Consider the following 16634-nt stretch of genomic DNA (forward strand, 5'->3'; position numbering starts at 1 on the left):
CTGAAGATCAATATTATATATAACATATACACATACTTGCTGCATATCATAGTCTAGACAATAGCTACATTTTTAATCTACTTTGCTTTTTTCTGTAATGTTAGAACAATTTCACATTGCCAAGTGAATTACTAGGAAGTGCTACAGCGTTCAATAAAATTCATACACTATTTGTGAAAACAAGAACATTTGCAGAATGACACCATTAATAGAGAATCATTCTGGTTTTATGATTCTTCTATGTAGGATATATTCCATGACACTGAAAAACATCTTCAGTGAGTATGTTGCACTTTGCTTCTTTTTAATATTCATTAGAGCAGAGGACAAAGTCATCTCCATGGCACTGTTTGTCAAAATCCTATATTTTAACATATGTAAGGGAGATATCTTGCTTAAAGAGAGATTTCAATGTCAAGTCAAATGTTTTCTTTTTTTTAACAACAGACATGGTGTCAATTCTATTGTCTCTGAAAAGAACTTGGTAACTTAGACCAAATCATCTCAGGAACATTTACAGATGAGACAAGGAAGACAACAAAGAGCACTGAAATGGAACAGATCTACTGGTGTTTGTATTGTAATCTATTTATATCAGTACCACCATATTTGTACTCTTCCACCATAGTGCTCAATGTATTGTTTGAGGAAGTGGTTACGACATGGAAGGCTATAAATACAGACAGAATATCTAAAGGCTTACAAGTATATACACATTCAGGTTAACAAACACATGTGATAGGTACTGAGAATATGGAGATAGATAAAGGTAAACTTTATTCTCCAAAACATTATAACATGGTGGAAGGGGCAAGAATTAACATTATTTGAATGGGTACGCTATGTCTAACACAGCACTGGTCTCAATCAGCCCCTCACTTCTCATTCTGTGCAATTTCTATTCAAGCCTTTCCACAAATGCTCAACCAAAGGATCTACCCAATACACTGGAGATCTTTCTATGATTCTTTCAACATGTTGTGAGTACCTCTGAAGCACTCATGCTACATATGCATTATTCGTCATTCCTGCTGCATGACCAGCTTGGTTTCTTTCTACTTGTAAATGAATTTGATAACAATTTTCTTGGGATTTCTCACATGCCAGTTACAAAGTATTATGCCTACCACATATCTTCCATTGTTTTAGTCACTTACAAATTAGTTTCTTCTTGATTATCCAGAAACTCCAGAAAATGAATCAATCCACAACCCCTTTAGGGTTTGTAGAAACATTCTAGAACCCCACCCCAACACTGGAATTTAAAATTTAATCTTGATTAAAACCAGAAATCATCCTAAAGTAATCCTATTTATTTTCCTGCCTCCTTAAATACAGTATTCCAAATATAACTGATTTTTTCCTTTATTGCTCAAAATCATGTTCATGAACATCCACAATTGTGATGTACTTATGATCTAGCTATAGATACAGGTTATAAGAGACTGAATTGATACTGAAGCGAGCAGTGACCTTGAAATTTGCCTTCTTGAAAAAATTCCTAATATCATCTTATTGGCTGGGGTACGAGTGGGATGGGGTTGTTTTTCTTCTTGTTATAAAGATGGAGTGGTTCATGTTGAATTATGTGACTTGTGTAATATGTTGGCCTTTCTACAAAATTAATTATAAGAATGCAAATTCCTTGAGGACAGGGATTGTTTCATTTTTAAATTTGTATTTCCAGTGTTTGGCACAGAGGAAATTCATAAATGCTTGCTGACTGAATGGGGTTGAAAAAATATTCTTTGAAGTGAATCAGGTTGAAATTATAGTTCTCTTGTCCTCCATGAAACCATCTTCAGTATTGCTTATCAACTCTTTAATATCTTAGACTCATTCAAAGCATTACCTGAGATTTGTGTATGACTGGTGCAATGGACCATAGGCATCTCCTTTTCAGCTCATAACCCTTCTTTTACATCAATTGTTACAAGTTTGCTGCTAAAGAGTCCAGAAAGAATATTTTCCCAGGGCTGTTTTGAGGATCAAATGAAGTAACATACGTAAATTGCTTTTTTAACCTGAAAGTGCTATTTAAATGCTAGCTATTAGCTATAATTGTCATATCTTTTAACCATTCAATAATTAGTGGAAAAGCAGGTTGTGCAACAACTATTACAAAACTTGATTTTATGGGACCTTGAAGCATTAACTGGTGTAAGGAGAGCCAATCTAACCTAATTCTGCTTAAATGTAAGGGAAGGTGTGACTATCTGGCACCTGTCCTGGTAGAAGGCAGTGAGTACCATGAAAAAAGAGACTAGCTTCAGAGAATAGACTGTGCACTATGATGACCTTTCAAAAAATAAGATTTGTGAACTGAATAAAAGAACCCATAAGAATTGGATAATTAAGATTTCAGGGTAATAAAGCAAAAGAAATCAGTTTTTACTTTAGATAAAACTGACAATAGAAATAGTTATGTATAACCCTCCCCTAAAACCACAAAGTATATTCCACGACTTCTTTTAGTTCAATTCAATTTTACAAACATTTATAAAGAGCATCTCTAAAAGAAAGAAATACCATAGATCTTTCGTCTCCTGGAACATGACTTCTTGTCCTGTTGACTAAAATCCACAAAAGTACAGTTGCATACCTTCACATTCAGTCTTGGTAAGAAAAGTCCCTGCTTTCCAAGGTTTTTGGTGAAATCCTGGGCAGCACTGATCACAGCTATCACCACAGGTGTTGTGCTCACATTCACAACGAGATTTCTAATCGAGAAGAAAAGGGGGAAAGGGCATATTGTTTATTATTTGCTTGGGACAAGGAAGCAATGGTAACAAGGAGTGGGCCCAACCTAAACCTAATTTGAGCAATCTCTTATCCCATTCTGGAGACAGGGTTTGGAGTTCTTCACAGATGGATGAGTCTATTCTGAGTTGTTAAGGGCATCTTATGCTCTGGTAATGAAGAGGGGAAAAAGATAGGGATCCAAGGCATTCTGAACTGAACCTTTTATATACTTTGTGAGTGGATCACAAATTCAGTGGCCTCAAGAAGTTATCCATTTTCCTGAGGGATCTCAAAACTCTGTATATTAATCTCAGAATGAATATTTAGATAACTATGGACACATTCAGACCCAAACCAGCATGAGTTTGGGAAATTCTCACTGGTCATCAGCACATTTGACAGGGAAAACTAATGTTTTACAGGAAATACCACTGTATATAGAACATCATTACAAGAAGTTGTTGACTATCTGGGCATCCCTTAGGATGTGTCATTTTGATCCAGAGAAAGAACCCTAAGTCCATTATCCATGTTAGAGTTTCATTATCAAAGCAATTTTTCATATCCTTACTTCTGATATTAAAATATTTAATGCATTTAATCTCTAGCCAGTAGTTGTTTGTCATACTTGAAAACAGAGTGACTTGTAGAATGGCATATGACTGGAAAAGAAAATCACATCCACTTTCTTTTCTGGATTATTAAACTGACATTTAAGTGGAATCTCTACCCCAAATTACCAATACGTTCCAAGATGGCTCTAGGAAACTTCCCTTGGTTATTCATCATCTCACCTTCTTCCCCATGCTGCACTCTCAGCATCCCATCTCATGACTGTTATTTATTTACTAGATAACCATCAAGTTACCAACTTTTTCCATTTGTTTGCTTAAGAACAATCTTGATTAATATTGTAAAAGAAGTGGACAGGCTGATTGACAGGAGGCATTCTCTGAAGTTAAATCATGTAGCATGCTGTCATAGCTAGAGAGTTTTCAAAACAAATGGACTAGTTTGAAGCCTTGTGGGGGAAAAAATAATCTGTTTGCTGATACTGTGGTGGCAGACTTCAAAGTCCATCATTCTGACTGCCAGCATTATTTCGCCCTGGCACTGCTTTCAGTTACACCATCTAAGTGGGGACCTGACATCAATTCACAGACTACGCTGTCAGCAAAGCATTCTCATGCAACATTTTACAGTTTCGGGACTGCATTTTGCCAAATGGTCCTATAAATATACGTACATTTGTTGATGGATCAAGTGGGCAAGCCCTGGCATGACCATAGCAGATGCACATTCCTCCAACGGATATATCCTTGACTGAATAGTAATACTGCACAAAGGAAAACAAGAAATCTAGTTACAAGGGACTGCAAGCTGAAAGAAACAAAAGTAAACACTTTTCTTCAGAAATTTTACTATTTCTCCCCAACTGAATTAGAAACAGTTAGGTGTTTTTTTCAGGACAGAAGAAGGCCCCTATGACAGAAAAAAATGGTTCTTTGATGTGCAATACAGCCTAAAGAAAGATGACATATACTTCACCTAAAGTGAACACCATGAAGTAGTGAATCCACACGGCAGTAGGTGCAGTTAGCAGTGGTTATTATTTAAAGACCATGGTCTAAATGTAAGTTCCCTATTTTACTGGTCAGAAAAGTAATCTAGAGCAGGGCTTCTTAAAAATTTTCTACTCACTACCTCTTCAGGACTTAAACTGTGGGTTGTGACCCCATATCACAGTTTACCTGGGTAGAAAGACATCATTACTGAAGTAGCCAAGTCAGATTACCGGTTAGCTGTGATACCTTGGACTCAGAAGCTGGTGCTAGATAGTGAGGATGCCTTTGCAACAATACATGCTGACAAAATGTTTATGGAATTGGAAAAAAATGTTAAGTTCTTTGAAGAAACTTTGCCATTTTAGTCTTTGTATACCAATACCACTTTTCCTAGTACATGGTATTCCTAATAAATGTTTATTAAATTGAAATATTTGTTTACTTCATTTATATTTAATAGTGTTTTGATTTTTGAAATGGATTTTGAATTTTTTAAAGTTTTATTGACATATTTTGCTTTTACAATAACAGGCATTTACAGATCACTTCTACTTTGTGAAAGGTCTCTTGTAACAAAGTAAAACAAATGAGTAAAATTAATAATACCAGTAATCTCATCTGAAAATACATGCCACATTCCACATCTGTAGCACCCTACTAAAAAAAATCTATTTTTCTTTCTCTTTCACTCCCTGTCCCACTGCAAAAGTCCTAAATGTTAATTAATTTTTATAATATCAATGTTACAATAAAATTGTTTTTTATGGTTCTTTTTTGATTTTTTAAAAATCTCTTTTAGGTCTTAGCTGGTCTAAGTCAAAAGCAGACTTTTTTCTTGTGCTTCTGTGTTGGTAAGCACAATAGCTTTTGTTTTCTTTGAGTGACTCGGTGTATTTCATTGAGCCTTGCTGGGTGCTGGGCCCCAGGCCCAGAGCCCTTTAGGTGTGGAACCTATGTGGGTACGGATTTGTGACTGGGGCGGGGCCCAGGATGGGGCTGGATAGGGGGAGGTGTTGACTCCAGAGCCATGCCCTATTGGGTGTTGACCTAATCTATGTGGATGTGAGCCTCCCAGGGTCCTGGGGGGAGGGGCTGACTCAAGAACTAATCACCAGAGCCTGGGTTCTGGTCATTCAGACAACACTTGATGATGTCAAAAGCTCTATAAGAGGAGAGAAGACAGCTTGAAGAGCCCTTTTCTGTTGGAGCAGCAGTGGTGGCGAGTGTGACTCTGGGCCAGCCCTTGTTCCGAGCTCCCAGGCTGAACCTAGATGTTGGTAACTATGAATTGTATTGGGTCTGTCTGTTGATGTTTGTAATTTGTTTGTATTTTGCCCTGATGTTCAGGGTGCTGGTTTTTCCCCTGAACTAAATGAATGTTCTGAAGTTCAGGGTGCTGTCTTTTTCTCCTGAACTAACTGAATGCTGTCTGTATGCTCTCCTGAACTAACTGAATGCTGTCTGTATGCTGGATTAAAGTAAGCTTGTCAACCCCTTCACCTTGCTTTTCTTGGTTAAGCAGATCAAAAGAACCTGTGCTTTCCCGGCGTGCCGGCGGCTTTCTGGGTGCTGGCTGTGGGTGGATCTTACATCCCCACAGAAACTGCTAATTGGATTGTGGAAACAGCTTTCCATTTGAAGGGAACACACCAAGTGAGCTACCACCAATGGTGAGTTCTTTCTCTAAACACAGTGACAGGAAACTAGTTATAAAGCTAAGTTTTGTTCTGAATAGCATAGACAGTGAACAAGATTTGTTTCTCTCAGTAGGTTAAAGGGAAAAAATTAAAAGGAAGATTTCTTGTTTTCTCTTATCTTTAATTATTGGTGCTATTATGCTCTCATCTGAGAGGCTATGCTCATAGTTATCTTGTAGTCTTCCAGAATTCCAATTTATTAGCAAGAAAATTATTTTTGGCAATCAAAATTGTAATTATGTAAAAGATGCAATGAGCCAAGCAGGTGGTCTCAAACAGACTAGACATGGGAGAACTATTTAATCAATTGAAATGAATCATAGCTCACATGTCCATAGTCCTCTTCACTCTTCAAAGAAATTCCAAAAATACTCTTATCATTGGACGTAGATAGAACTTGGACTAGTGGGGTATAACAGGAGGTTACCATGCCTATAAAAGTCAGGGACCAGCCAAGGCCCCAGAGTTAACTAGGTAAGAATGGGCATAGTATATATAGTTTGGAAAGGCTGTCTCTCAGTATTTATGGTAGACTTCATAAGATGGCAAACCAATTTTACATAGGCAGAGATCTCTGTACAATGCTTCATCTCTGGGACATGAAGAGAAACTGAAACTCAGTAGTACCCTTTCACTGGGCATTTACATTAATACATACTTATACATATATATATATATATATATATATGTATATATATCTGTGTGTGTGTATGCATACACACATATATGTGTATATATATATACATATATACATAACATATAAACATGGAACATAAGAGAAATTGAATAAAAGATACTTTAAAGCTCATGTATTTTCTTTTCTGTTTTCAATGCTATCCTAAAGAAGAAATATGCATGGCTCCGTTGAGAATAAGGGGAAGAGCTGCAATTGATTTTCATTGATTTTTTTTTCTTGACAGATATACTGTCAGAAAACATTTAGTTTTATTTTAATATTATCCAGTCTTCCTCAGTGTTTGCTTTTAAAAAAATCCCCAAATTAGAATGAGAAATGATTTCTCTCAAGCAAACAATCCATAGTATCATCATGAAGTAACGATTCCTTTCTTCTTGAAAAGACATTGTAAAACAAATTCACCATCATGCTAAAAAGTTATGTGAATTTAGTTAGGGCTCCAAGTTTCAATAGTCTAACAGTTGGAAATATGTGCCATAATCTGTGGAGACCATAAACCACATTTATTTCAACTATTTAGGAAAGTGAAAGGTATGTTACTTAAACAGATTTAGCTTTGAACTCTAGCTTTCTTGCCAGGGATTTTGTGACCATGGGCAACCTACTTAATCTCTCTATTCCTCAGTTGACTCATTTAATTAAATTCAATTCAGCAATAAGTTTCTACCATACATAAAACACTATATTTGGTTCTGCCACTATAAAAACAAAAATGGGAAACATCCTAAAAATGAGGAGATTCAACTAGATGGTCTCTTAAAACCTGCCCAACTCTAACTCCTATGTACTTTTCTTGTAAAGCACTTATTCCATTCAATCCAATTCAACGAGAGAAGAGCAAAGAACATGGGGAAACATAAGGGCATTTAAAAATGGGGTCCCCTGGGGAGGAGGGTAGAGAAGGGGATAAAATATGTAACTCAAAATCTTGTGGAAATGAAGGTTAAAAACTAAAAATAAATTTTTAAAAAATGGGTCCTGGTGACTACTATCCATTCTACATTCTGGTCTTCTAAGTTGGAAATTTGTCTAGGCTTCTCTGTGGAGCTAATCTGACCTTGACTGCATCATTTCATGTCTATCTTTTTGTCCCAGGAATCCTACAGGATTTTTCCCTGCTGGAAAGCTAAAGGAGCAAATAACTCCCTTAACATTGGCTTCCCACCCATAATCCCTAGGGTCCTTCCCATATAACACATTTAGCAGCCACTGTTCCCCATTGAAATACATGTAACTCTGTTAGCAGTGCCGATGTGATCAATAGTGCATTGTGTGTTTTTCTTTTCAGCTGAAACTTCACATTTGAAAACTGCAATTGAGCTTCTTGGTAATAAAATGTCTGCTGTGTCAATATTGTGTAAAGAAGGTTAAATGAACCAGTGAACAACACGGGGATGGCAGGAGGGATGAAACACAATAACAACTGACAGCCATCGCCTGCTGCTCATGTGATTCCAAATCCCAAAAATGTTCACCCCTGGAAGGCTGCACATTGGTTGGCTTCTTGGGCTTCAAGAATGGTTGGGAAGCTAATATAAAAATTTGTCACTCATATTTCTTGGGAAGAAAAATAAAACAGTTTACGAGGGGAGTGAGTTATGTCCCATTGGCTACCTGATGTCCAACAACAGCTCTTTGTATGCATCTGGTGAAAGGGATATAGTATAAAGAGATAGAAAAGAAAGAGAAGTCATTCATCACACCCAAGCTGATAAGCAAGGTACAGATGACATTTGTACCATAACTTACTCTTCTTGTAACAATGGGGTCAATTTCCCTGGGGTCTTTGTGGGCAAACATCATCAAATCTGCATTTAGGGTCCTGATCCTCTGGAATCTCAGGCGAATATAGCGGGCTGAGGTGAATTCTAGAAGTTCTGGGGAAGGGTCATCAGCGCTTGGCCTTCCATTGATGAGAGATATGTGGATCTAAATAGTATGGAAAATAGAAAGTTAAATAATTTTGTGTGTGTGTATATAAAGGGATGGCAATAATGATGACTAAGGCACCCAATTAGAAATATCTATACATAAGATATCCTAAAAGTCAGTGCAGTTTTAAGCTACTAAAACTATTTAAATTGTTAAAGCTCAAAAGAGCACCAAGAGTTTATGGACACCCTATATACATCCATACATACACAGGTATAGAAATTAATAAATGCTTGTCTCTTTCCATATATAGATAGACAGCTCTATCTAGAAATAGAACATCAGAGGCCATTAATCCAACCTCTTCATTTTATATGTGTGTATGTATATGTTTTCTATATCCATATCATCTATTATATCCATTAGGATGTAAGATATCTATCTCTACCAGGAGAGATAGGTATCTATACCTCTATCCATCAATATTTATTAATCTCTTACCATGTTACGGGCACTGTATCAAGTTTCAGTAATTTAAAGAAAAAGTAGAAACATTCCTTGACCTCAAGGAGCTTATATTCTAGTGAATATATTAGGTTTATATTAATATAGAACATATACATACGTCTAACATGAGAAAGTTTTACTAGATAGCTTCTGGTGTTCCTTCCAGCTCTAGATTTAGGATCCTATACACATACACATATTTATAATTAACGTTAAGTGGCTCCATTTAAAAATCTGGTTACAAAACTACTTAACCCATAATACAGTTGACATATCATACATAGGTTTATAAGTAAAGTAGCAAAAAGAGAAACAATTCATAGAACACTAACAGTTAAAATAGAAAAAAATAAAACTGGATGAGAAATAAATTTCTGAATTATACTGAATGCTGTTGATTGAAAAAACAAGAATACATTCATTCACTGAGATTCTCATTTTTTAACCTGAGGTAGACATTATTTTATACAACAATGCCTCCCAAAACACAAATTGTACTTAGAACCTCAGCTTTAGACTGCCTTCTCTTCCACAAATTGAAAAATATTTTTCACAAAATATTAAACATAATTTGCCTATTAAAATATTATTCCTTTCTCTAACTAGATGTCTGTGTGAGACTGTATTTTTTCATAAACTTCAACCAGAATAATATATTACAATAAAATGAATGCAGAAGCAGATATGAGAATCTAGCCATCTTCAATTAAGCCAGCTATTAAAGAGATTAGCAACAATACGTAAAACAATGATGCTTTTCTACTTTTTTGTTTTGAAAAATAGTTATTTTCATGAAATATGTAATATTAATACATAACATATTTATTATTTTTAAATGAATAAGTACTTTTAAAATTATGTTTTAATTTTTAATATGGTAATATTGATAACTATGACACACATAACAAAGCTATTTGGGGTCTTCCATACTTTTTAAGAGTGTAAAGTGGTTCTAAACCAAAAAAGTTTGAGAACTGCTGCTCCAGAACATTGTACACTATCAATTTGGGGAACTTTTTGATATGCTCTGAACCACTGCATAGTTCTCTGAACAAATGACCTCCAAGGAATGGAGTCCCTTACCCTGTTGCTTCACTTAAATCTTTTCCTTTCTGTGTTTGGAGAGCAAGTAGGAGGGAATAGAACAAAGTTTATAAGCCTGAAATTGTCAAGGAAGGTAGACACATTCATAATTAGGTATTCTAGTATCCAGAGGATGGAGCAGTGGTTAACAGGAGTGGAGTGGGTTGAGATTATCAAAGTATGATGTTCAAAAGGGTCGGTGCTTGGGGTCAAGAAGATCAAAAGCCAGGCACTAAATTTAATGGGTACTGCATTTATTGAGGAGGAGAGAGACTGCCCTAGTTGTCCACAGATGACAACAAAGCTTTAGAAAGAATCAAGTAAACTCTAAAGGAAAAGTGGTGGTTGCTGGGTAATACTGACAGTGGATGGTCTGTAAATGGGAATGGAGGGCAAGGAGTCCTCCTCTAGGTGGCATAAGGGAAGGATGAGCCAGTTTTGGACAAACTTCACTCACCTAGGCTGTTTTCTAATTGGTTTCACTGTCTCTAGTCATTTTCTCCAATCCATTCTCCCCATATGACTCCCTGAAGCACAGATCTGACCATGTTACTTCCCAAACTCCAGTGACTACCTATTACATTTAGGATCCAATAAAAACTTCTCTGTTTGGCATTTTAAGTCCTTTACAACTTGCCTTCAACCTACCATTCCAGATCTATTAGATGCCACTCCCCTCTAGCATCTACAGGCTATTCCTCACACAGGATATTCTACTTCCTGTATCTGTGCCCTTCCATAGGTGGTCTCTCATAACTAAAATGCACTCTTTCTCTCCCTTACCTCTCAGAATCCCTACTTTCCTTCAGAGCTCAGCTCAAACTCCTCTCATTGAAGAGACCTTATCTGATTCCATTGTTTTTCCTTCACCACTAAATTCCCATAGATTCACTATGCATATATTTCATATATACTTAATTACATGCTGTATAACTCAAGAGTACGTAAGCTTCTTGAAGGAAGAGGGTGTTTCATCTTTGTATCACATTGCCAGATACAGTAACTGGTACATAGTAGATGCTCAATAAATGCTTATTGAGCAATAGATCATTCTCTTTCAGAAAGTAAACGTGCCCACAATATAAGTGGAGTTTTGAATACTTAGCAGCTCACTTGCTTAAGCTAACTACTACAGGGAATTTGTTGGTAGTGCAAAAATGAGAATTTAGTCTTCTAGGTCTATAAAACCCTTTGAGAAATCTAATGCAAAATACATAATGGCATGAAACATTATAGCCCTGAGATAAATATCATTTAATTGTAAAAGTAGCTTTCAAAAAATCACAGAAACAAGACGTACAGCAACAAAGGAACTACTAAGGAAGAAGACCACAGGAACCAAAATCTCTAGATTTTTTAGAAATACTCAATTCATGATTTGCTCTCCTACTCCAGGTATGTGTAGAAAATGAATATCAACTCAGGAGGACAAACATGGATGAATTGGGAAGAAGTGCTTCAGGGATATGCTGAGCATTGTGTGAAGTCTTGATTTAACATTGCTACTGAAGGCTAGGAAAGATGAGCAGCACATAGACCCCACCGGCAAGAAGCCATCAGAGCTGAGCAGATAATTTGGAATCAAAATACCATGATGACTATAAGGCTAACACAGACAAGACTTCTGGGGGTGACAGGTCCTGAAGGCAGAAATTGTAGCAACAGCAACCCAAAGGACAGACTATGTGTAACTAGCATGGAAGAGAATATCGGTCACACACTGGGATTTTCATCAGCATCTGCATGTCAATGATACAGCATGATATTAATTACATCTTTTGACAGGAGAGGCAATAATATGTATTTTTGTTTTTCTAATACACTGCATTAAAAAATTCCAAGAGATTATTTTACATATTTACTGCTAATAAACCACTTCATTCATTGAAGAAATATAGAGAGCTCTGAGATGAACTAATAATTCTGATGTCTCATAGAATTACCACTAAATACTTTATGACAAGAAGTGAAAGATCTTAGCTAATTGCAACTTCATTAAAAATTAAGTACAAGAAGTATCTTGAAGCCACATTTACTCATGATGATAGAAAGCAAACTTCATGTAAAATACACTTGTATGTGTATATGTGTATATTTATAATATACATTATATATAAATTATATAAACACATTTATAGCATATATAATTTATCTGTGTATGTGTATATATATATATATACACATATATAAATGTATACATTTTAAAAAATATTCTGGACCTGCAATCTCATTAGAAGAAGGGTTCTGCAATTTATAGTCTTAGAGAAATTAATGAGGCATTATTTTAAAAGTTAGGTGACTTTCCCAGGGTCACACAGCCAGGATATGCTAGTCAGTATTTGAACCATGTTTCTTCCTGACATCAAGGTCAGCTCTAGGCATTATGCTATATTGTTTTACTTTCTAAAATCTTGGGCTTTCAAAATCAGAAGTAGCTCACTGATTAAATGCAAGTTATTAAATTTGTAGTGTACCACGTGGCCTTGGCATGAACCCTCACCATATCCTCAAATATATCCTTATATGACCCTACTCAATCTCTGATTTGGCTCACTCATTCAAATTCGCTCTCATATCAGCAGGTCTAATTTCATAGAAATTGTCTTTATATTAATACCACAGATCATTTCCTGTCCCAAACTCTGAATTTCATCTGAGTTATGTTTCTTCATACATACTTATTAATATGTTATGATAAAACAAAGAATTTTTCTATTTCTTTTAGATATCAAAATGGTTGTCTACAAGAGGGATAAATAATGTTATATCCTTTGACAATTAATATAAATATTTTCTTTTAGATTAAAAATACTTTTTCCATTCTTTTAATTATGAAATTGTCTCCTTAAAAAGGGGAAATGACATGCATAAAACTCCTTTAATGCAGGGATAATTTAGTTATATAAATAAGTTAGCTCTTATTTTTAGTCTTGGTGTTAAAGTTACTCTAAGGAATCTCCAATATGCCATAAGGAATATTTAAGCCATTAGCACAACTAATTGTTGTCTTCATTTAAAAAAAAGGTAGATTTACATTGTATATAACCAGGACTCAGAATAGGACTACAGATTTAGAGCTGGAAAGGATCTTGGACAATCACCTAGACTGACCCTCTAATTTTACAGATGAGTATATGGAGGCCCAGAGAGCTTAATGGTCTGTATTTATGCACATAGATCATGTTTTTCTTTAAAGCAAATTGGCATAGGGGATTGAGCCAAGATGGCTTGCTTGAGCTCTCCCCCAAATCCCTTCAAATGCCTGTAAAAATGACTAAACAAATTCTAGAACTACAGAACTCACAAAATGACACAGTGAAACAAGCCCAAGACAGCCTGGAAGGTCAATGGGAAGGGTCTATCACACGGTGCTGGGAGCTGAGTGCAGTCCAGCATAGGCCAAGCCAGCACAGACCAGGGTCGAGCGGATCTCAGGGCACCAAATCACAGGCAGCTGTGGCAGTTTCCAGACTTCTAAACCCACAAACGCCAAAGATATCATAAAAGGTCAGTGGGAAGACTCTGCTGGACCTGGGGTGAGAGAAGAGTGCAGTCTGGCCCCAGCCCCAGAGTGGTGGAGGTGGCAGAAATGGCAGCAGCAAAAGCTGCTTCCAGAGCTCCAGGCCCACAGATAGTAGGGGGATCAAGAGTGATCAGAGTGCAAATGCAGGGATCTCTTTGTTGGCACCGAGGCAGGATTCTCTTGGTTTGCCTTGCTTGGATCTGGGTCACAGTCCGGCGTGGTGGTCCTAGGGTGAGGAGGACTGCTGATGTGGCAGAGCTTGTGGTGGCTGTGGAGAGGGAATCCTCTTCACAATTCCAGGGGAGAGAAGAGTGTTTGAGGTCACTCACAGACCAGAGCACAGGCCAGGGGAGGAGTAAACACCTCTCATTGGATCATACCACCTCAGAAGAACTGAAAATTTACAGGTACATAGAAGTAGCTCTGAAAACAGCTGTGCAAAACCCCTGAAGCTTGGGACAGAGCATTCTCCACTCTGGAAGCAGAGTTGTACCTTGACAAAGAGCTCAAAAGTCAAGTAATTAGCTGGGAAAATGAGCAGACAGTGTAAAAAACTCCAACTACAGAATCTTCCTTTGGTGACAAAGAAGATCAAGACATACAAGAAGAAGACAACAAAGTCAAAGATCCTACATTAAAAGCTGCCAAGAAAAATGTGAATTGGTCACACAGGCCATGGAAGAGCTCAAAAAGGATTTTGAAAAACAAGTAAGAGAAGTAGAGGAAAAATTGGAAAAAGAAATGAGGATGCAAGAAAACCATGAAGAATGAGTCAACAGCTTACTAAAAGAGACCCAAAAAATACTGAAGAAAATAACACCTTAAAAACAGACTAACCCAAATGGCAAAAATAGACTAACCCAAAAAGCCAATGAGGGGAAGAATGCCTTAAAAAGCAGGATTGGCCAAATGTAAAAGGAGGTCCAAAAGCTCACTGAAGAAAGTAATTCCTTAAAAATTAGAATGGAGCAAATGGAAGTTAATGACTCTATGAGAAATCAAGAAATTATAAAACAGAACCAAAAGAATGAAAAAATGGAAGACAATGTGAAATATTTCATTGAAAAAAAAACACTGACCTGGTAAATAGATTCAGAAGAAATAATTTTAAAATTATTGGACTATCTGAAAGTCATGGTCAAAAAAGAGCCTAGACATGATCTTTCAAGAAGTTATGAAGGAAAACTACCCTGATATTCTAGAACCAGAGAGTAAAATAGTGATTTAAAGAATCCACCAATCACCTCCTGAAAAAGATCCCAAAAAGAAAACTCCTAGGAATATTGTCACCAAATTCCAGAGTTCCCAGGTGAAGGAGAAAATATTGCAAGCAGACAGAAAGAAGCAATTTGAGTATTGTGGAAACACAATAAGCATAACACAAGATCTAGCAGCTTCTACATTAAGGGATTGAAGGGCTTGGAATATGATATTCTCTAGGTCGAAGGAGCTAGGATTAAAACAAATAATCACTTACCCAGCCAAACTGAGTATAATACTTGAGGGGAAAAATTGCATATTCAATGAAACAGAGGACTCTCAAGCATTCTTGATGAAAAGACCACAGCTGAACAGAAAATTTGACTATCAAATATAAGAATCAAGAGAAGCATGAAAACGTAAACAAGAAAGAGAAATCATAAGGGACTTCTTAAAGTTGAACTCTTTACATTCTTACATGGAAAGATGATATAACTCATGAGACCTACACACGTGCGCACACAACACACACACACACACACACAGAAGGCACAGGGTGAGTTGAATATGAAGGGATGGTATCTAAAAAATAAAATTAAGGGGTGAGAGAGGAATATATTGGGAGAAGGAGAAAGGGAGAGATAGAATGGGGTAAATTATCTCACATAAAAGAAGCAAGAAAAAACTGTTATAATGGAAGGGAAGGGGTGGGGGAGGTGAAAGGCAATGAGTGAACATTACTCTCATTGGATTTGGCTTAAGGAGGGAATAACATACACACCCAATTGGGTATCTTACCCTACAGGAAAGTAGGGGGGAAAAGGGATAAGGAGGGGGATGATAGAAGGGAGGGCAGATTGGGGGAGGGGGTGGTCAGAAGCAAACACTTTTATAAGGGGACAAGGTCAGAGGAGAAAATAGAATAAATGGGGGCAGGATAGGATGGAGGGGAATATAGTCTTTACAACATGACTATTACAGAAATGTTTTCCATAATGACACATGTATAACCTATATTGAATTGCTTGCCTTCTCAATGAGGGTAGGTTGGGAGGGAAGAAGTGAAAGAATCTGGAATTCAAAGTTTTAAAAACAAATGTTAAAAATCATTTTTACATGCAAATGAGAAATAAGATATACAGGCAATGGGATATAGAAATCTATCTTGTACAAGAAAGTAAGGGGGAAGGGGATACAGGGTGGGTGGGGTGATAGAAGGGAGGGCAGACTGGGGAAAAGGGTAATCAGATGCATGCCATCTTGCTGTGGGGGGAGAGAGATGTGGAGAAAATTTGTAATCTAAAACATTAAAAAAATAAACTGGCATAATGGGATATTTTTACTGACACAAAGCAATATAATTCTAAGGCCATTGAACATTTTAGTAGAAACTTTCAGATATCTCGTAGGGTGGCAAGGCTTGGATTCAAACTATGTTCTTTTAATTTCAAATCTTGCACTTTTCTCATTAGACAATGCTCTCTCTAGATGATCTCTCCAGTCTAATAGATGCATCATTGAACATCACTCACAACTCTATAAATATTTTTCCCATGTTATCTATTCCCTCTTCCCTTTATCTTTCCTTACCTATTCTTCTTCTCTGCTCGTTTTCAGTTTCTTTCTTCCCTATATATGTCTTAATCTTTCCTATATCATACACATACATTGCTTTGCCCTATTTATGGCACCCAAAGTCAAAACTATTTTCAAAGAAATCTCATACCTTTCCTGCGAGTAATATGAAA

At 36.6% G+C, this 16634-nt stretch overlaps 1 protein-coding gene across 7 annotated transcripts in view; it reads right to left on the bottom strand.

The window, feature by feature from the left end:
- LAMA2 (laminin subunit alpha 2) overlaps positions 1-16634 on the bottom strand; it is a 777226-nt gene that overhangs the window by 471670 nt on the left and 288922 nt on the right. For all 7 annotated transcript variants that reach the window (XM_036766214.1, XM_036766215.1, XM_036766213.1 and 4 more), the window contains exons 5-7: positions 8451-8630; positions 3989-4078; positions 2603-2720 (exon numbers count right to left, since the gene is read on the bottom strand). In XM_036766214.1, the coding sequence (XP_036622109.1) occupies positions 2603-2720; positions 3989-4078; positions 8451-8630 (388 nt within the window). The remainder of the gene's footprint in view (positions 1-2602; positions 2721-3988; positions 4079-8450; positions 8631-16634) is intronic.

This window comes from Trichosurus vulpecula, chromosome 7 (assembly GCF_011100635.1).
Source record: "Trichosurus vulpecula isolate mTriVul1 chromosome 7, mTriVul1.pri, whole genome shotgun sequence".
Classification (NCBI taxonomy): domain Eukaryota; kingdom Metazoa; phylum Chordata; class Mammalia; order Diprotodontia; family Phalangeridae; genus Trichosurus; species Trichosurus vulpecula.